The 21,302-nt window shown below is 44.5% G+C and overlaps 1 protein-coding gene across 1 annotated transcript; it reads left to right on the top strand.

Moving 5' to 3' along the window:
* The first annotated feature begins 863 nt into the window (after positions 1-863).
* On the top strand, positions 864-8,409 carry LOC128419392 (PR domain zinc finger protein 1-like). The gene is made up of 4 exons (XM_053400026.1): positions 864-1,056; positions 5,430-5,549; positions 6,034-6,286; positions 7,085-8,409. Exons 1-4 carry the CDS (start codon positions 898-900, stop codon positions 8,065-8,067), a joined length of 1,515 nt encoding a protein of 504 aa, XP_053256001.1. The 5' UTR covers positions 864-897; the 3' UTR covers positions 8,068-8,409.
* Positions 8,410-21,302: the final 12,893 nt, after the last annotated feature.

Raw genomic sequence — 21,302 nt, 5'->3', positions numbered from 1 at the left:
GTGACTGAATCCCACCAGAAAACAGTGATGGCCTGGAAGTGCCCACAGACAATAAATATGAACAAACTTTCCCCCTTCTCTTGTTCCCTTTATTTCTACCTCTGAAATTCCAAATTAGCTATAAAAATATGCATTGATGTTATTTTCATTTCTTATGCGGTTTTTTTTTACTAAAAAAACCATTTTAAATAACAAATAATTTGAGAAAGGGGTGAGATATTAGCGGGCAGCAGTACTCCCCCCCCAAAAAAAAAGTTTAGGGGTACTCTCATTTTCCTACTCATATTGAAATACTGCCCCTCAATGAGGCCAAACTTAGATTCACAAAATGTTTAGGGGTATGCGTATCCCTGCGCCCCCCCCAAAAGCACTGGCAGGCAGAATGTGCCAAAGCATACTTAGGGATTGGCGAAACTGCCCTCCCCAGGGTGCAAGCCCAGGGGGGAGCCACAAAAATCACCTATCAGGTATTGGAGTCCTCCCGACACCTCCAGCGACCTTGCCAGCACCTGCTTTGCCTGAATAGGGAATCTGCCAGGATTTCCAGCTGCTGCTGCTGCTGCTGCTGGAAAGGGGTCTTTGGAGCATCTTCCAGGCAGAGAGCAGCATGGGTGTCCCCATCTAGCCCCAAGGAGGCTCGTTCCTCCTGTTCAGACAACCTCGCCTGTTTCTCAGATTCTTTTTGGGGGGCAGGAGTTTCTCCAGTACAGCTCCTTGCCAAGGGTACAAGGGACCCTAGGTACGCCTCCGGGAATATGTGATTCCAGGAATTGTCACAGATTCCCCCCGGTACCTAGACTTACCTATGTATTCCTGTGAAACCAACAAACAAATAAAATCCTTCACTCTTGTGCCAGGTTCTGTTCCCCATTCCGTGGCTGGATTGAAAGGAGAAGGATGAAGGAAGAGACCAGCATTCCATGGAGAGGGGAGGGTTTTGAGGATCAGTGTACCTACATTGTGAAGGACCAGCTGTACGAACCACACGCCAACCTTCCGCGAGCACAAGCCTCTTTGCCCCGGAACCTGGCCTTCCAGCGCAACAGCAACAATGAGGTAATGCCAGTGGCCAGCCCAGCAGGGCGGACCTTTCATTGTATGGTCTCCTGGACTGATTTGCACCCCTTCCTCTGTCCATACACCCCAAGCGACACGGGATGGTGACGGAATTCGATTCAGTTCACAAACCTACCTAATTCCAAAACAATCTGCAAACTGAAATTCAGCCATCCTTTGCAATGCACACTTTTTCAAACTGTGCAAGGGCAGTTCTCCTGCCAAATAATGTATGCAAAAATGCAAATACCAGAGTAGGGGTTCCCAAACTGTGTTCGATGGACGACTGCTTCATTCAGGTAGTTCCACGGCATCTTTGTAAAAATACATTGAGAAATCTAAACTCACCCCTACAATTGCTACAACAGAAAGAAAGATCATTAAGTGGCCTGCCTAGACCCTCAGGGATTTTCAGATTGTCTGTGGGGTAGGGGAGAGAGAAGTATAGGAACCAGTGTACAAAGTTAAAATGCTGATTAGTGAAAACAGCATCAAAAAATGCATCATATTAGGGGAGCTTGTTTTGCAAAAATGTGTGTATTGTGCAAAATTGCATATAAAATGCATATAATAGGGGAAACTCGCACAAAAATTGCTGATCAATTTTCACAATAACATTATATATATATCCAAATACACACACACACACACACCGCAAACTGATGTGGAAATTTGGAGAACTGAACTCATACAAATGAGCAACTGAGAGAAATCATAACTGACATATTCACCCATCCTTGCAAGAGACAAAGCAATCCCTCCTCAGTCTCTTCCAGCTACATCCCAGCCTCCCTCCCACCCACCTGGCCAGCTTCGCTCTGACCATCCTTTATGACCCGGTCTGCACCACTGCCAGCCTCTACCATTTCCCCAGCCCCAGCCCTGAATGGGTACAGACTGTGGCTGGTCTTTGCAGGACTGGCAGAAGAACCGTGTCTGAAAATCCCTTTGCCTAGGTTTCCGAATCTTTAGCAGATGCTCCTTGCACAGTTGTCATCTTTTTCTCACTATGACTGCTGGAAAGGAAAGGGCTCCAAGCATTGCGGAATTGACTGTAGGCATATGAGATGCAGAGTTAACAGCTTCTCTGCACACCCAGCTTCCTCTCGCCAAAGTATGTGAGAGGGGAAGGGTGGTGTAGTATTTAAGGAGGGGTCACAAGTGGGTTCCTCACCCGCAGCTTGAGCCAGCTTTGCATGCTAGCAGCATTCAGGCAGTGTGAGTCTCACTTCAGTCTGCATGCTCCAGGCAAGCTACCCCTTTGGGAGAGCCAGAGCTCAGTAGCAGAGCAAGTGCGTTGCATGCAGAAGGTCCCAGGTCCAATCCCTGACATCTCCTGGTTGGCTGGCATCCGCCTCTCTCAGGAGACAATGGAGGAATGCGCCTTTGGGGGTGAAGTCAAACAGGAGTTACAGCTCCTGCAGTGGCTGTAAAGACTGATACGGGAGAGACATGTTTTTTTGCAGCTGGGGCAGATGAAGGCGTTAAGTTGTGCTGATGCAGGTGCACCATTGTGTTTCTTCTTTCGGTGCTCCTCCCTGTCTGAAGCCCTGGAGAGCTGCTGCCAGTCAGTGTAGACAACACCAAGTTAGATGGACAAATGGTCTATGTATAAGGTGCCTTTTGTGATGGCCTGGGACTCGGACTCGGAACCAGAGGAGACTCAGTCTGCACCGGATCTTTTGCCTCAGGCATCATCTGAACCAAGTCTGGGCCTGATCCTGAAGAGTCCCAGTCTGCACAGGTTCCCCTGCAACAAACACCAGCTGGGCCAAGTCAGGGGCCTGAGCCTGCTCTGGCTCCAGATGCGGGGATTACCTCGTTGTCTTCAGCTGGGCCATCAGTTACAGCTGCTCCATTACCGGTTTGGTCAGGGGAGGCTGAGGCGGCCCCTGGGTCTAGTAACCCACCGACGTCTCCTGAGCTGCAGAGACTAAGGTCTGAGAGAAGGAGAGACCTGAGTACTCACAGGAGGAGTGCTCGCCTTTGGGCGAAACAGGGAGGTGAGTCACTGAGGGATCAGGACCAGCTGCTACTCCGACAAAGATAAAAGGCTGTTGGACCCCACCCCAGGTTGTGGGAGCAACATTGCTGTATGCTAGATCCTGCCTGAGATCCTGTACCTGTCCTTGCCTGGTTTCCTGCCTTGTGTCCTGCCTTGGCCCTGTCAGAGTGACTCCCGTTGGAACCTTTGGATTCCGGACCGGTCCTGGACTGCATTTCACAGGTTACCCCCAGGCCCAGCACACCTTTTTCTTTCTTTCATATTACCACAGTTTTCCATTTACACCAGGGGTGTACAACTTACCTGTTAATCATTTGACATTGCAATGATCTTGGGTGACCCATTTTCCTCTGCCCATGTGGTTTGAAATCCAACCACACAGGCCAAGACACAGCACAGCTTGTCACTGGTGCTTGCAATACCCTATATTCTTGCAAGCACTGGTAATTATGAAGGTGATGATTTTATTGCTATGCTCTCAAATGCGCTGGGTTTTTTTTTGCAAGCACTATCAGATTTATATGCCTGTGTTTTCCTCCATATTAGAAGGAGCTTCAAACAGTTTTTAAATGGTTGCAAAGGTGTTCTGGGGATTGGGGAGAGGTGTGTTGGTGACAACACAGGACACTGGCCAACTGGCCTCCTCCAAAGCCTGCTTTTCCTGATCCAGGCATGCCAACAATTTGTCAAATGGGGTTTTCATAAATCACCCCCCACAATTCCCCACCGTATTTGTGGATACAGTAGACTGCTTCTTTTTACTGAAGGCTGTGAGGGCTCCTCAGAGCTCTGCAGATATTACACCTGTCTTGAACCTGAATTCAGGTGCCCAGCCAGGAGGGCATGGAAATCTTTCTCAGGATTTTGTCTTGCTTTCCCTGCATACTTGCTGCTCTTTGTGATGCTGCGGTTTGCTGATTTAAAAAAACAACAACTCACAAGAGCAGCCTTGGCCAACCAGCACATGCTGTCTAGAGCTGATGGGAGTTGTAGTCCAAAACATTTAGAGGGCACCCTGTCAGCGAAGGCTGGGCAAAAGGAAGCATGGAGCCCTCCCTGTCCCCACCCCTGCCAAGGCTGCAATGCAGAGGTGTGTGTTTTCCCGCCTGTGATTCTTAAAACCGACCAACCCCAACCGCATTGTCTCCAAACACAGAGAAAAGGCATTTGGCTATGTTCACAACCTTAAGAAGCCACTAGGGGGAAGCAGAAGCTGGAGAAAAAAGAGGGCAGGTTTTATATTGGTTAAGCAATCTATACATAGGGTAATACATGGATTTTTAGAATCCATACATGGTGCAAATTTATTTTTTGAAGTGGCTTAACTGGCAGTCCCTCTTCCCAGGGAATCGTAGCTCTGGAAAGGAATAGGAGTTTCCTAACATCTCTAAGCACCCTTAAGAGACTACAGTTCCCTAGAGGTTGTTTTTTTTAGAGAAGCCATTATTGTTAAAAGTTGTATGGTACTGCTTTAAATGTACAGTGCAGATGGGACCTATAGCGTAGGTGTGCTGTGGAAAGGAAGTGGGATTAGAAGTAGGCATGCAGAACAAAACCCTACATTATAATGAGTTGGCTTATTGTCAACGCTGATTGGCAGTGGCGCTCTGTAGTTTCAACACAAGGGTCTTTCCCCAGCTCTACCTGGGGTTTGAAACTGGGGCTTTCTGCACGCAGAGCAGGGGTGCTTTACCACTTAGCCATGACCCCTCCAACAGCTTTGCGTCTTCTGTCTCGGTTAGGTCAGGAAGGTTGACGAAAAGAGAGCCAGTATCGTGCAGTGGTTACAGTGATGGCAGAGGACCTGGGAGACCAGTACAATCAATTGTACAAGGGAACTTTCAAACTGCTAGATTGGCAGGAACTGAGACAGAGCAATGGGAGCTCACCCCAAGGCTCAGTGGTTTAGACCACAGTGCCACCCATGTCCCATGCAGAGTAGATACTTGCATCCCAGTGCAAGTAGATAAATAGGTACCACTGTGGTGGGAAGTCATGCTGGCCACATGACCCGGAAAGCTGTCTGTGGACAAACGCCGGCTCCCTTGGCCTGGAAGTGAGATGAACGCTGCAACCCCAGAGTCGCCTTTGACTGGACTTAACAGTCCAGGGGTCCTTTACCTTTACCTTTCTTACGAGGGAACTCTTCTTCCACCATGCAGAGGTGTTAATAGATTTAGGTTTCTGGAGCATTACATTACAAGTCTAAAATATTATGTTCCTGGTTTCTCTTTGTGTGCTCATGTGCATGAGTCTCTCCTGCCATAAAATATGTGTTTATAAAATCAGCCAAATATTAGCAGGTACAAATGAAGGACATGAAGACTCAGGCCTAACTTGAACTGACATAGTTTTGGTACTTCTGTAGGTAATAGCTGTGATCAGCAGAGAGTATATCCCGCAAGGAACACGCTTTGGGCCGCTGGTTGGGAAGATCTACACCAGAGAGAATATCCCTAAAAACATGGATCAGAAGCACTACTGGAGGGTGAGTAACAGCTGCAAAAGACACAATGACCCCTTTTGGCCAGATAAAATCTACAATGTATTTTTAAAAGTTATTTGTTTGTCTGTTTGCTACGTATCTGGACACTTAAGATATTGTAACCCAATTTTGATCAAGGAGATCAAGGAGCAACCCTTTTCTTACTTGGATGGGCAACACTTTGGTTAGGAAGAAGCAAAACATCACAAAATGAGGAGTAAGCTTCTGAGTTCTCTTCATTAAGCTGCTTGGTGAAAAGCAGGGGTGTGGGGAGAAAGAGAAAAGGTGGCTTGATGTTTAAGCCACAAAAGTTTGCTTTTAATCAGTCGTAAGATGGAGTCTAGGAGGAGATGGCAGCCTTAACTGGATGAGGCTCAAGGAAGTATTAAGACTGTTGGGAGAGAGGAACACAGAATAATTGGTCCCCCGTTAAAATATATATATGCCAGCAATTACCCAGATCTTCTTTCTCTTTCCCCTCCTCCAGGTTCTCTCTGCAAAAGGAGAGCTCTACCACATCCTTGACGTGAGTGACCCCAACTGCAGTAACTGGATGTGCTATGTGAATCCGGCTCCCACCCACCCAGCCCAGAACTTAATGGCTTGTCAGTGCAACCTGGAGATCTATTTCTATACCATAACACCCATCTTGGCTGGAGCTGAACTTTTGGTTTGGTACATGCATGGGGTACCTAGAGAATTCCAAAGCTTGCTCTCAGGGGAGCTGGCAACTAAATCAGGTGAGGGCACTGTAGGTGGTGAACACCACACTTGTCAATAGTTTGAACAGCAACAATTCAGGCAAGGGCCATTTTGTTCCAGGACCAGCAGCAGAAACACATAAATCTCCTCCTACTCCCCATCACCCAGCTACATATGCTGAGATGGAAAAAGTTCATTTTTGAGAAACAGACTCAGATATAGCGACAGAGGAGAAAATCAATTTTATGTGCATTTTTAATTTGCAGTTCTCAGTATGTCAGCTGAAATGCAGTTTTCCTTTGAAATGTGCACTTCTCTGAATTTTGTAATGCACTTTTCCCCAGCCAAGTGATGTGTACAAAAGTGCATATACTAGGGTAAAGTGTGCATAAAAAATACATATGTTAGGGAAAATAACATGCAAAATGCATTCTATTAGGATAAATTGCTTTGCAAAAATGTGTGCCTTTGGAAAAATTGCAAACAAAAATGTCTGAGGAACTGGAACCAAAATGCTGATGGATTTTCAAAAGGACTTTTTATATTGCAATCTGATGTGGCAATGTGAAGCACTGGATTTAAGATTGGGGAAACTATTAATCCATCTTTACTCAGAACTAGTTTGTCTCATAGAATCTGAAACGAGGTTTTAAAAATATATATTTGACATTCTTCATTTCTTTCCTTTTTTAAAAAAAGAGGTGATGATTGCGGAAGATATATTTAAAGTTTGTCAGATATTTTTTTACTGTTGTATTTCATTTCTCTAAGTAAAAATAAATACGTTTCAAGATAAAGAGCAACAATTAAAAGTAGATTTGCTTCTTACTTTGCAGAGTATCTAATCTCAAGGGATTCCCTGGTGCAGCCCTTCCCTGAGAAAGTCAGTAGACCACCACAGAATGCCTCCAAAGATGACCAAAAATGCACAGCTATTTACACAAAGATAGACAAGGACGAGGAAGAGATAATTGATGTTGAAGAGCTAGAACAAGACATGCCGCCAAGGAAGACAGCAGAAAACCAAAAAGTGGATTCAAAGGCACAGACCCCTGGGAGCATGCAAGAACAGGCCACAAAGCTTAACTTTCCCCAGAATGCATCCAAGGAAGAAGTTGCTTCTGAGAAGCCTGGTCTTCCAAGCCAAAGAGACATGGGCCCAGAGAGACAACATGGCCCCAGTTGCTACCCATACAACGCAACTACCTCGCTCTGGAAGGAAATTCCGCTCCATCTCAGTAACCCGTCTTCCTCCTGCTCAGAGTGCCAGCCAAGGAGCAACCTACCCCAGGCTTATCACTATGCCTGCAACACCTCAGCTGCCCACCACCCCACATCTCTACTGGCCCCTCAGACCTTCTCATTTCCATTTGAATTGCCTCTAACAGGTCCTAGAGAAATCACATCCCTAAAGTTGTCTTCCCTGGGGAAAAGGCGACCTCCCTCTCCGGGGATGTCTCAAGCTGTCTTCCCTCCCATCTTGCCACATGGAAAACAAGTGGACCAGAAACCACCAAATTGTTTCTCTTCCCTCCACACCAGAATCTTCTCATTTCTAGACTCTGACCAAGGGCACCCTGCCATTTCACGTGGCTCCGTAGTTCCACAGCTGAAAGCTCCCTCCCAGCTTGCCTGCCAGGATGAGACCATCAACCTCAGTACGCCAAAGACCAACCCACCAGATTCCCAGGAAAGCAGCAAGTCTGCGACATACCCTCTGGGGAAGAAGAATGGCAAAATCAAATACGAGTGCCATATCTGCTCCAAGAGCTTTGGGCAGCTTTCTAATCTCAAGGTACATCTGGAGACATCTAGTTGAGAACAAATTCATACCAATTATCCTCCCCATCCAGAATTGTCTAATCGTCTCTCCACATCCTACATGATAGCCTAGATCTGTTTCCTGAAGGTCTGGGCATGGTGACTAAATAGCATTTGCAAACAGCTGGCAAGTACCAGTTTGTACAGTTTGTACCCAGCTGCGCACCCGCCCTAGCCACTTGCTCCACCCATGTGCAGTTGCAGTCTAGGTGTCTATACCTGTGTTAACACTGGACTTTCCATTGTGACACTGTGTTTGACTATGGCTGCAGAATTTTATTTTGGGATCAGAATTATGAGATGGGGTTGCAGACATAGTCCAGTAATATGCTAGGGGTGTGGGTGGGTGGGTGTATTAAGGGTTCACTCAGGTGTGTGCTCAGTATACCCAGAGCCGGATTCACGTATAAGTTAAACAAGCTAAAGCTTAGGGCCCTACTCTCTTGAGGGGCCCCCAAAAAATTAAAGGGAAAAAACCTGGATGTACATTTCCAAAATATAAGATAAAAACAAATAAAATTATGTTCAAATGGCTTTAGATACCTATTAGGTCCATTTAATTACCATATAGCATATATTCAACACAAAAAACAGTGACCATTAGTTGTTGACAAAGGACAGCTGGACATATAAAGGCCCCCATTAACTTCAGTAGCTTAGGGCCTCATCAAACTTAAATCCGGCCCTGAGTATACCTTATTGAAGTTGTGACTACCCTTAGATTCTCTGTTAGTGGAGACCAGCTTGGTAGATGGGTTTTAGCTGAAAAAAGGCGGGGAACTTCAAAATGGTGCGGAATGATAGCATTTTTCTTTATTTGCACTCCTTCCTGATGCACTGGGTGTGGCATACCCTTCATTGCAGATGGAGATTCTTTGTCTTCAACCTTGCTCTTCTTTTGGGGGAAGACACATAACTCAGTCGCAGGGGATCTGCCCTGTTTGCGCAAGATCCCAGGTTTAATCCGAGGCATTGCTAGGTAGGGCTGGGAGTATTCCCTGCCTAAAACCCTGGCCAGCTGCTGCCTGTCAGCTAGATGTGCCACTGGTCCAATTCAGTATTAAAGCAGCTTCCTCTGTTCCGAACCACAACTGAACTCTTTTGTTCCCTTCTCTATGTCTCTCATTCTTAAAGACACCCTTTTAGGCACCCCTTTTTCCATCCCTTCCAAGCTCACACTGAACTGTCCTCCTCCTACAGGTCCACCTGAGAGTGCACAGTGGCGAGAAGCCCTTTCAGTGCCAGGTCTGTAAAAAACGTTTCACCCAGCTGGCTCACCTGCAGAAACACCATCTGGTGCACACAGGCGAGAAGCCACACAAGTGCCTGGTAGGTGGCACTTTTCTTTCCTCATTAAAAGGCCAGGTGAAGTGGGGGAGAGACCATTTGGGCCCTTGGAGATATGTGTGTATGGAAAGGTTACAGCGTTTGGGGCTTTGGGGGGAAATGGTGCTTAAGGAGGAAAGTTATAGTGATATAAATTTATACATGGAGTGGAGCGGGAGAAGTTTTTTCTCCTTCTCCCAATAGTCAATATGAATTTGTCCAAACCATAAGGCTGGAACTATGGAGCGGGAAGCTGTTCTCTGGTCCCTCATTACGGGAAACACAGTTGGTAGATTCTAGGGCCAGGGCCTGGGATAGTGTCTGTCCAGCTGGTTCACTTTCACACAGGCCATCAAATCATACTTAATCTTATCATTGGCTTATTAGGCATATTAATATTTCAATATCTAAGTGTAAGAAATGGATGCCAAATCTTTCTTCACATTTCAGACCTCCTTAATTCTTTTATCATATGTGATTGCTGTATTTGTGTGTTGTATTTTAATTTGATTTACTGTATCCATGGCTTTTTTTTAAGCTCTATATTTGTACATGGCTTTGGTTGCATTACAGTGCAACAGGAAATAAAAGTCTCAGCAGGCAATAGAAACCTACAAATTATCATGCAATTCTCCAGTGATTCATTGGGGCCACACTGAATTTGTAAGCAATTAGGACTAGAAACCAAAAGGAGAAAGCTTCTAATTAAAGTCATGTGGGCCTTATTTCTTCGTATGGCCACAAGGAAAGGCACTGCTGAATTACACTATACTCAGAGCTTGGAAACTTTAAAAAGAAACTAGTTCAAAATCAACATGTCCAAAAGAGAACAGTCATGAACATCCCTTTACAAAACAAACCAGTTCAATTCACAGTTCAATTCAAGTTGATCCAAATAATCCTTGCTCATTTTTTTCCTGCATTCAGAATGTTGTAAGTCGTTGCACTGAAGTATAAAATACAGTGGTACCTCTGGTTAAGAACTTAATTTGTTCCAGAGGTCCGTTCTTAACCTGAAACTGTTCTTAACCTGAGGTACCACTTTAGCTAATGGGGCCTCCTGCTGCCGCTCCGCCGCAGTTGTGCAATTTCTGTTCTCATCCTGAAGTAAAGTTTTTAACCTGAGGTACTACTTCCGGGTTTGCGGAGTCTATAACCTGAAGCACCTGTAACCTGAAGCATTTGTAACCCAAGGTAACACTGTATGCTTAAGAAGACTAAGGGAACATCAAAATATGCATACAGTGGAATGTAGATGGTTTAATCTCCTTTTCCCGATGATTATGATCTTTAACCTTAAAGGCCCAAAGAGTCTAAAGAGAGGGGGGGGAACCACATGTAAGAGAATAAACTTGAAGATGAACTAGAAATCATTCATAGTTCTATCCCAAACTGAAATTCAGTTCACCTGGCGTATGGGCAGTACTTTCAGGTATAGTTCAGAGATTTCTGAACTAATTCCGTGAGTAGCATTAAACCAAACTACCGGTAGTTCATTCTGAGCCCTGGCTCTATTAAGCACTATGAGGAAATCACCATTTTTAATTCTGCTTCCAGCTGATTGTTGGAAAGCAGTGCTGCTAAAGAGCTCCTAGCAGGCTGCTCTTCTGAAGTTTGACAAGTAAAGGAGCAAGCTCAAGGCTTAATATGAACCGCATCGTTCTGGAAATTAAGCACAGATGAGCCAGTCTAGGGCTTTCTCTGTCCCATAATGCACCAGTGCCTGGGCTAACAAGAAACCAATCTCTCCCCTAGGTCTGCCCCAAACGCTTCAGCAGTACCAGCAACCTCAAAACCCATCTCCGCCTGCACTCTGGGATAAAGGCTTATGCATGCTGCCTATGCCACAGCCGTTTCACCCAGCACATCCACCTCAAACTCCACCAGCGCCTCCATGATCACCAGCGCCTACACCACTGCCCCCGCTGCCGCAAGACCTACATCCACTGGGTTAGCCTGGAGGTGCACCGGCGGGGGTATTGCCCGCTTAACCCGTGTGCCAACTGCTCGCCTGCCCAGCTCTGCCATTTCAACGACATGATTGACCGCTTTGACTTCAGCCCGCATGCCGACCAGCTGGAGGAGGGAGAGCCTGATCCTGTCAGAGCTGCTGTGCTAGTGGAGGCCATCATCCTGAGGGAAATGGTGGCAGCTGGTCAGCACAACGCCCTCTGCTCACCAAGCCCCCACAGGCAGTTTGCGTTCTTCCCAGCGATGAGCTACACCCTTTGTTTTAAGAGAGAGTCTTTGCCGACACAACCAGCCTAAATGTTGGGCTCACGGCTGCCCCGCCAGTCTGTGAGTAAGAAGCAGGATGGAAGCCTGCTGACTGCATACACACCATATACAGTGGTACCTCGGGTTACGAACTTAATTCATTCCAGAGGTCCGTTCTTATTCTGAGGCGTGCTTTTGCTAATGGGGTCTCCTGCTGCACGCACACATCCCGGGACAAAGTTCGCAACCATCAGCACCTGCCATATTTTTCGCTCTATAAGACACACCAGACCACAAGACGCACCTAGTTTTTGGAGGAGGAAAACAAGAAAAAAAATATTCTGAATCTCAGAAGCCAGAACAGCAAGAGGGATCGCTGCGCAGTGAAAAGCAGAGATCCCTCTTGCTGTTCTGGCTTCTGTGATAGCTGAGCAGCCTGCATTCGCTCCATAAGACGCACACACATTTCCCCTTACTTTTGAGGAGGGAAAAAGTGAGTCTTATAGAGCAAAAAATACGGTACTTCCAGGTTAGCGGAGCTCATAGCCCGAAGCGTTCGCAAGGAGGACGGTTCGTAACCAGAGGTATTACTGTACGTATTTAACACACATTTAAAGCACATGACTTGACTTCCCCCAAAGAATTCTGGGAATTGTAGTTAGTTAGTTAGTTAGTTAGTTAGTTAGTTAGTTAGTTTTTAAAGGGCACTGGGAATGGCAACTCTGTAAACTACTGTTTCCAGGGTTCTTTGGTGAAAATGTGTCTTAAATGTATGGTGTCTACGTAGCCATTAACTCTGGAAATAACTCCCAAGAGGCGTGCCTTGAACCAGCCTTGGTGGTTCTTGTTAGTGATGATGCCATTGAAACCCTTTTTTCTTTTGCCAGGCCTTTTAAGTGTTTGGGGTTTTTAATGTTGCCGTTTTACCTTATTGTATCGCTCAGCTATGTCTTGTTTTATTTCAGTTTTTATTATTTCCGTGTTTTATTGCTTATAAATTGTGATTATTCTCCTATTGTATGCTACTCTGAGAGTCTTTGCTGAAATGTGGGCTATAAATAGCCCAAATAAATGAAAGAATTGAGCTGATCCAAGACATTTTGCCCCACCCATGACTGGCATGTTCCTCCTCCCTAGTTGCCCATGAGGAAACCATTTGTGCTGGGAAATGGTCCTGACCCCTGAATTAGAGGATATACAAGCCTAGGACTTTACCCCACACGTCTAAAAATGCTTTAATTTCTCTTGGGCTTCTGGTATTGAGGCATGGGTAGCATGGCACAAGGAGATTGTGCCTTGCTTTACAGGAAAAGTCCTGACATTTTTAACTGCTAAAATTTTTTGTTATTTAGGCAAGTCTACACAGATACGTAAGGTCAGCGTGTATTTTAACATGCAGTTTTATTTTATAATGTATGTTTTTAACTGTTGGCTTTATTGATATTTTGATTTTTGTTCGTTTCTTTAGGTTAGCTTCATTTTAACTTTGGACTTTTATTGATAATTTTAATGTATATTTTATGTAAACTGCCTGTAGGTTTATACAATAAAGTAGCTTCTAAAGTCTCTTAAATAAATACACATATAGATGACTAATCCTCCACACCTGTCCCCTGGTGTTGAGAAGTATCCAAGAGTCAAAATAAATGCAAAATAAAATAAATCCATGATTGCACCTCTCAACTGCTTTTAAAGCAGCTACGGTGAGACAGGGAGGCAAACTGGATCAGCAGCATTTGTGGAGGGGTGTGTGAAATTCAGCCCTCATTCTACTTGCTCTGTTTTTCATTAAGCTGTTTCCCCTCCTCTCTCAGCCCTGCTTGGCTTAACATCCAGCCAGATTAAGTTTTCTGGAAAATGCAGCTCATTGTTCTGTGACACTTTGGCTAGTCCTAAATTGTTGCCTGACCATGAGTGAATTTTAGATTCTTTCCCCCTGCCCGCCCCATAGACCAACACAGCTTCCTTTGCTTTTGTGTGTCCTCTTCAGAAAGGACTCTTACTACTACTCCCCCACACACTTCCCCCTCTGAAAATATCTGTCACTAAACAAGGTCTAATTTCCAAAAAAATCCTGTATGTTCACATCCATGTCATGCATTTAAAAAACTCACATATCACTTTAACAGTCATGGCATCCCCCCTGCAAAGAATCCTGGGAATTGTAGTTTAAGGGTGCTGAAAGGAGACTTCTTACAGAGCTACAATTCCCAGCCCAGCCCAATAAACAAATTACAGTTCCGTTGTTGTATTATTATTATTATGAAATTGTTAGTCACTTTATCTTGCCCAGGGCAACCCAAAGCAACTTAGAACCAAATAAACAGACAATTTGAGGGAAGCCATGGCTGTTCAATTGGTATAAAGGTAAAGGTAAAGGGATCCCTGGCCATTAGGTCCAGTCGTGACCGACTCTGGGGTTGCGGCTGAGTGGTTGGGTTGAGTGGTTGGGTTGGGTTGGGTTGGGTTGGGTTGAGTTGTTGGGTTGGGTTGTGGGTTGGGTTGGGTTGGGTTGGGTTGAGTTGTTGGGTTGGGTTGTGGGTTGGGTTGGGTTGGGTTGAGTTGGGTTGTGGGGTGGGGTGGGCTCATCTCGCTTTATTGGCTGAGGGAGCCGGTGTACAGCTTCCGGGTCATGTGGCCAGCATTACTAAGCCGCTTCTGGCGAATCAGAGCAGCACACGGAAGCGCCGTTTACCTTCCCGCCAGAGCAGTACCTATTTATCTACTTGCACTTTGACGTGCTTTTGAACTGCTAGGTTGGCAGGAGCAGGGACCGAGCAACAGGAGCTCACCCCGTCGCGGGGATTCGAACCGCCAGCCTTCTGATCGGCAATTCCTAGGCGCTGTGGTTTAACCCACAGCGCCACCTGCGTCTCACTCAAGTGGTATAAGAGAGCTTTAAATGTATGGTGTGGCTGTGACCTTGTTTTCCTCGCACAGATGGAGTTTTGTATTTCTTCACCAGAGCTTTGCTGGTCAAAGTCCTGTTCAGCAAGAAATCTTTGTTCTGATGAGATGCATCAATTTGATACCCTATTGTTGTCGTTGTTGTTGTTATTCCATAGTATTTACAGTGTGCAGTGCTTCACAGAATGCAAGAGGCTAGTTGCCTGTCTAAAGATCTTACAATCTCTAAAATTCAACATGGGAGGCAGGGGAAATAATATGCAATTTTTTCTGCTCCACTTGATTAGGATTAGTTACATAGGGTGTGGAGAATAGGCGTTGTGCCAAAGGCTTGATGGGAAACGTGGGTTCAAAGTAGGGCTTTAAATGAAGTAAGAGAGAGGTGTCATCACACAGGTGTTCTGGAAGGCTGCTCCAAACATATGTGGCAAAGAAGGAGCCGGATGCCTTTGAAAAGTGAAAGGTGGGAGCAAAGTGTCTGAGGATTAGGGATGGAGGAATCAATCCATTTCATTTTCTTGGCTTATTCCTGTTTCTCATTTTTCTAGTCTTAAGTCCAGACTGAGGAAGAGAGATGCATAGGTGGAAGGATGAGAGAGAGAGAAGAGACATGAAGGCGAATGGTTTCAGATTTAGCACTAAAATTGCTTTACAGTGGTACCTCGGCTTACATATGCTTCAGGTTACATACGCTTCAGGTTACAGACTCCGCTAACCCAGAAATATTACCTCGGGTTAAGAACTCTGCTTCAGGATGAGAACAGAAATCGTGGTCCGGCGGCGCAGCAGCAGCAGGAGGCCCCATTAGCAAAAGTGGTGCTTCAGGTTAAGAACAGTTTCAGGTTAAGAATGGACCTCCGGAACGAATTACAGTAAGTACTTAACCTGAGGTACCACTGTACTGAAATCTGAATGATCTGTTTATAATACTAAGAACCCATCTACAAGCTTCCAAAGAATGAACTCCAAAGATAGAAAAGCAAGAGAACGGGAGGATGCGGAGGGTCTGGAATTGTCAGGATTTGGAGGGAAGGAGGCCAGAATCACCCATAAGACCATCAGAGTGAGGAAGGTGGGCAAATGAGAGGCCCCCAAAAGCAGAGGGCAGCAATGGTGGCTGTCTCAGAAGTAGGGAGGAGAGAAATTTGATTAAGTTTGCATTTCAAGGTGAAGCTAACTAGTTCACACTTTCTGAAACAATATGGGGATCAAAACACAGCCATCTTTGAAATGTGAATCCGTGAATTCAGCAACGCGGTTCTCCAGCTAACTAATACAAAAATGCACATAATAAGGTAAAATGTGCATAAAAATGCATATATTAGTGAAAATAACACACACATATTATTTGTAAAAATGTGTCTGGTAGGCAAAAGTGCATACAAAAATATGTATATCAGGATTTTCATGAGGACTTAAATATTTTACAGACTGATGTAAAAATGTGGAGACCTGTCCTGAACTTAGTATTGGGAAATAAGAAACGGAGACGAAACTGAAACTGACACATTCACCCATCCTTACTTAGAACATGGAGGTATGACTGCTTTCTGGGTAAGGGAGCAGGCAGGGCCAGCCCACCTATGAGGTCATGTGAGGTGACCACCTCAGACTGCAAGATCCACAGGGGCAGCAGATTCCCAGTTTGGCTCAAGGAACCAACCAGGTTGGAAGAAAAGTACCTATAAGATGTCTTCAGCTCCTCTGACATATGTGCACATTTTGATGGTAAAATTAGCCACACCTATCACTTAATATGTAGATAAAGCAGTCACAAGAATAAACATGGCTTCCACCATGACATATAGTGCAGGAACTGCCATATCAGCTTGCTGCTGTTCTCACCAGCTAGGCTGGGCCCTCTTTCCTGTCACCTGCCCTGGAGGTGATGGCATCACCCAGGCTCCCATGAGCCGATCTGCTGAAATGGGTGTGACAAGAAGCTGGCAGTTCTCAGCTAGGCCCTAGAAAGCCAAGGCCTCACCCGGTAAGATCTGTCAGGAGCTCATCCTACACTTGAGTAGGACCCTGGCAGAGACACATGCCCGACTGGCATATTCTCTCCCTCCTGGTCAATCGTTCGGAAGCTTCAAAAGCTTTCTTCAGCCCGAACATCACAGCGACCGATGCCAACAGACACCGGCACACTTAGGGATCCGCAGAGTCTTCGCAGCTTGCATGACAGATCTCAGCAACTCAGCATTTTGGCTAATCTACTTTATTTACATATAAACATACACACGGAGCACTGCAACATGGCTCCCTCTCTCTCTAGCATCAGACAGCAAAGAGAAAAAGAACAAAGGACAATAGTCCCACTTCACGGAACACAGTAACACAAACACCCTGTCTCCATCACTTCCCACACTGTGGAGTCAAAACATATACTGTCATGTGATAGACAAAAATCCCATGACTGCAATCAAGGAGCGGGAATTCTAACAAGATCAACCGCTTTGGGTTGCATTACAGTCAAGCAAATGGGCAGCACCAACAGTCGTGAGGAAGAAAAGCAGGGTAGGGTTATTGAGAACACCTTGCTCAAGGATCCCCAGAGCCTGGAGCCAACACTGGCAGACAGCCATCTGGCACCCTTGGGTATATGATGTGGGAGTGCTCACCAACGGCAGCCTTCTGGTGTAGTTTTGACCTGTATATAATTTGGTGCTTGAGGTTTCCTTCACTCTGCTGGTGGGGTATGTGCCAGTTTTATAGGACATAACCCTCGAGTAAATACTTCCCCAAGCAGTCGCAGCTGCCAAGCAACTCATCTTGCAAAACTGCGAGGACAAACCCGCCCCTTCCATCACCCAATGGGCTGACGACACCTCTATGAGCTCCAGCTACAAAACAGATTGCATCTATTAAAACAGCTCCAGAAGGACAGAAACTACACTGTCTGTGTGGCAGTGATGTTGCTTTAATTACGTTTGTCACCAAACTCTCATGCTCAGGGCCAGCTCAAGTCTGTATCTGTATTGGATTTGAAATGGTTCTTATATACCAAATTGTTTTAATTGTGCTTTTATATGTGAAATTGCTGTAATTGTATTTTTTATATATTACTGTAAATGGTTTTAATTATTTGTATACAAGAAAGTGTTTCATATAGGTTGCTATTGCTGATTTTTTTTAAATGTTAAATGTTTCTGAGGTGTTTCATATGAAGCAATTCAAAAGCGTAGCAATAAAAATATAGGATTTTGCTACCTTTGGCAGAACAGTAAATGGTGTGCAGGAGCCCCGCCCCACAAGTAAAGGGGAATCACATCTTATGTGAGGGTTAGATTCCAAGGGCTACACAAACACTTTACTGAGGAAACAGCAAAAGTAATGTGAAATATTCAGAGAAAGGAAGAGAAAGATTTTATCTTTCTTAGTTCAGTGAGCCATTCAGCTTACACACACGGGGGAAATTGCATCAGAACTACACATCCAATTAAAGCATGTGTTACCTCGGCAGAGACCATGTCTCTTTGGTCTCTAAGCAACACCAACCATGCCCTGGCCTTGGCTAGTGGATTTTAACATTAACATATTTAATCCTTATGCTCAACACTGAATGATCCCTGTTGTTGCACTTGGAACATTTATAGTGTGGCAGCACCTGCTAGGCTTACCTAAAATGGAGTCAGGGAGGAATTATGGCAAGCTAGATGTATGGCAATGCACTTTGTGTGTGTCAGGAACATTACTTTTTGAAATATGGCAACCCTAGCACCTGTTCTCTGGAACTTACTGCTTGTTAATGTTGTTCAGGCACCTTCACTGTACAGTGGAACCTAAGTTGTCGAACGTCTCTATAGTCGTACGTTTCGGCTTTCAAACGCTGAAAACCTGGAAGTAACTGCTCCGGTTTCCGAACGATTTTCAGAAGCCGAAAATGCTACATGGCTTCCGTTTTGAGTTTCCCTATTGTATTGAGGCTTCTGCTTTCAGTTTTCGGTTTTCAAACGTTTCAGAAGTCAAACGGTCTTCTGGAATGGATTACGTTCAAAAACCGAGGTTCCACTGTACTGTTTTCGATGCCTGCTCAAAACATGGTATGGTACATAGGTTGAAAAAGTGAATGACTGACCCAATGCCACCCAGCAAGCCTCGTGAGTTGAACCTGGGCCTCCCCAGTCCTAATCTAAAATGCTAACTGGCTCTCACATTCTATTCCATTTAAATCACTGGTTTCACTGCTCATATTGGTGACACACACGATCACCCACATTTGAAATAATCAGGCTGATGTTTAATAGGATCTAGGAGTGGCCGACTCACTACGGAAAATAATTGTTCTTCTCTAGGTGCTTATGAGATGCTTTCCCAATTCATTGCTGGATGACAGCAGGTCACACACCCATTCGGATTGGATCTTTTACTCTTCTGAGTGGCTTATACTTTTACTGGTGCTCTGCATCATAATGGGACACACCTATGTGCTGTGTAAAAATATTCCCTCCCTGTGTAAAAATATTCCTATCCATTGAGGTGACCACTTTGTGCACCTGATATAGAAGGTTCTGTGTAAGGATGGGCAAATCTGTCTATTTCAGTTTCTTTTGATTTCTAAATTCAATTCTCCACGTTAATCTGCACGGTTGTTTGTTTTTTAAAAAAGTCCTCATGAACATTCACCAGCGTTTTAGTGTGAATTTGTCCTAATATAATATTTTTGCGTACAATTTTGCTTATACACAGTTACTTTAAATGCACCGCTGTAACTTCAGCTCCTTGAACTTCCTGTCTGTGACACAATTAATAATGATGATGAAAATGAAAAGCCAACTTCAACTTCATGTTTAACTTCATATATATATATATATATATATATATATATATATATATATATATATACACTAACACAGAACAATTGGAATATGTACTGTTTTGGTCTCTGTCCCCCCCCCCCCCCATTTTATCAACCAATGGAAACTGCTATGATAAATCAATTAAAATTGCTTTAATTGGAATGCAAGCCCTGAACATTATGAAGAATTAATATCTGAATTTACTTGCTTTCCATTTCCCTTACAATCCCTTATTCCATCCCTATCATGTCTTAGATGAAATGCCATTATTTCACGTAGCAGATAAATAAAATAAAGTGTGATAGAGGCAAGAATTTAACACTTTGTTTGGGAGAGGTCAAGGCTAGAAGGGGAAACATCTTAAGTTCTACTCAAAGTTGTTAGGGGGAGTGAGTGTTTCAGAATGATTTGGATTTAGACTGGAAGGAAAGGGGAGTGGTGGTTTGAAGAAGTCACTCACTGTATCTTAGCTTTATCTGTTGCTTGGTTCATAACAAGGATACAATGGTTACTGCTCTGGAATTTGGTCTTATAATCCAGCCAGTAAATCGATTTCACTAGAAGAGGATGCAAGATAACAATAATTGTAAAGCATAATTGCAGGTTATTTGAAAATGCTAATGAATAAAGTACACATTAATCAAACAATAGGTGATAATTAAAATAATAATAATTAGAGTTCTTACATTTCCCCCCTTGGCAAGGCTCCTGTGCATTAGCAACTACATGGCAGACAGATTTTAGCGGATACAGTTTTCCCCATAGCACAGCCTCTCCATGCTGGAAAAAAAGCTATCCCTGTTGAAATTCTACTTGCCTACTGGCTGTTTAAGGCACAGGATCCCTACCAGAAGAAGAGTGGGCAGTGGATAGACCTTCTTGCCAGCAGCCTTAAGTCTGAACTTTGATAATTTTCTAGAGGTAATGAACCTCCTGAAGCTGTTGGACTACAACTCCTATCATCTGATCATTGGCTATCCAGGCTGGGGCTGATGGGAGTTGGAGTCCAAAAATGTCTGGAGGGTCAAAGGCTCCCTAGCCCTATTCCAGAGTCCTGTGGTATTCAGAAGGAGCCGCTGAAAGCTCTTTTTCGAAGACAGAGACTGACAAAAACCTGAAGTTTCATTGAAGGTAAAGCAAACATTTTACATCCTTTCTTACATGCTTGCCAAATTCAGACTACCACTTATCAGTGTTCTTAATGCAGACTGACAGCACGGTTACTTCAGGAAATACAGATCATTAGCTATAAAATGCCAAATTTTCTAGGGCCCTGTACAAGTGTTAAGAAAACCACAGTCACTGCACATATGCTTTCTATCAGATATAGGGGGTTGCCAACATGGCAAGTGTGGGTTTCAAGATACTGAGGTTAGAGGTTAGAGGCAGTTTTAGAGTAGCACAACCGGTGCGGCTGCACTGGGCACCGTGCTGCCAAGCGGCAAAACAATGCTGTAAAACAGAGTGCAAGAGGCAAGGGACACCAAATTTTAGCATCACACAGGGCGACACTGAAACTTAAGAGCCCAAAGTCCACCACTGCTGAGGTCTTCCCTATTGCCCATGAAGCCTCTGAACCACCCCATCTAATCACTCTTAAAGGATAGTCACCTTTTTCTTCCTCAAAAAGAACAGAGTTGAAGAAAAAAGTTGGAAGAGTCACTACTTTTTCTTTCAGCTCCATGTGCTCAGATTAATTCTACTAGATCTGCCTTTTATTCAGATGCTTTGAAAAGTGAAGAGTGTGGTGTGCATGTTCTTTTTGTGTCTCACATGGTGGTGGGGGGAAAGAAATGACCAGAGGGGTTGGTGCCCAAAGCACTCACTGAAAAAGCCTGGTGTGCCAATGGGTGTAAAAAGATTGGTGACTCCTGAATGAACCCGATAAAAAAGGGAGAAAATATTGGGCATGAACAGGAAAACAAGCAAATTGAAGAACTAATTATTCATAGTAAATAATATTTTTTTTAAAAAAAGATGCCTT

This window comes from Podarcis raffonei, chromosome 8, assembly GCF_027172205.1.
Source record: "Podarcis raffonei isolate rPodRaf1 chromosome 8, rPodRaf1.pri, whole genome shotgun sequence".
Taxonomy (NCBI): domain Eukaryota; kingdom Metazoa; phylum Chordata; class Lepidosauria; order Squamata; family Lacertidae; genus Podarcis; species Podarcis raffonei.
The sequence above is the reverse complement of the archived record's forward strand: the minus strand, read 5'-3'. Positions and strand labels throughout refer to the sequence as shown.

What these genes read in the sequence shown, in the direction of transcription:
- LOC128419392 (XM_053400026.1), top strand. Translation starts at nt 898, where the DNA reads ATGAAGGAAGAGACCAGCATTCCATGGAGAGGGGAGGGTTTTGAGGAT. An exon ending in ATCAGAAGCACTACTGGAGG is followed by an intron (nt 5,550 to 6,033) that starts GTGAGTAACAGC and finishes CCCCTCCTCCAG; the next exon opens with GTTCTCTCTGCAAAAGGAGA. An exon ending in GGAGCTGGCAACTAAATCAG is followed by an intron (nt 6,287 to 7,084) that starts GTGAGGGCACTG and finishes CTTACTTTGCAG; the next exon opens with AGTATCTAATCTCAAGGGAT.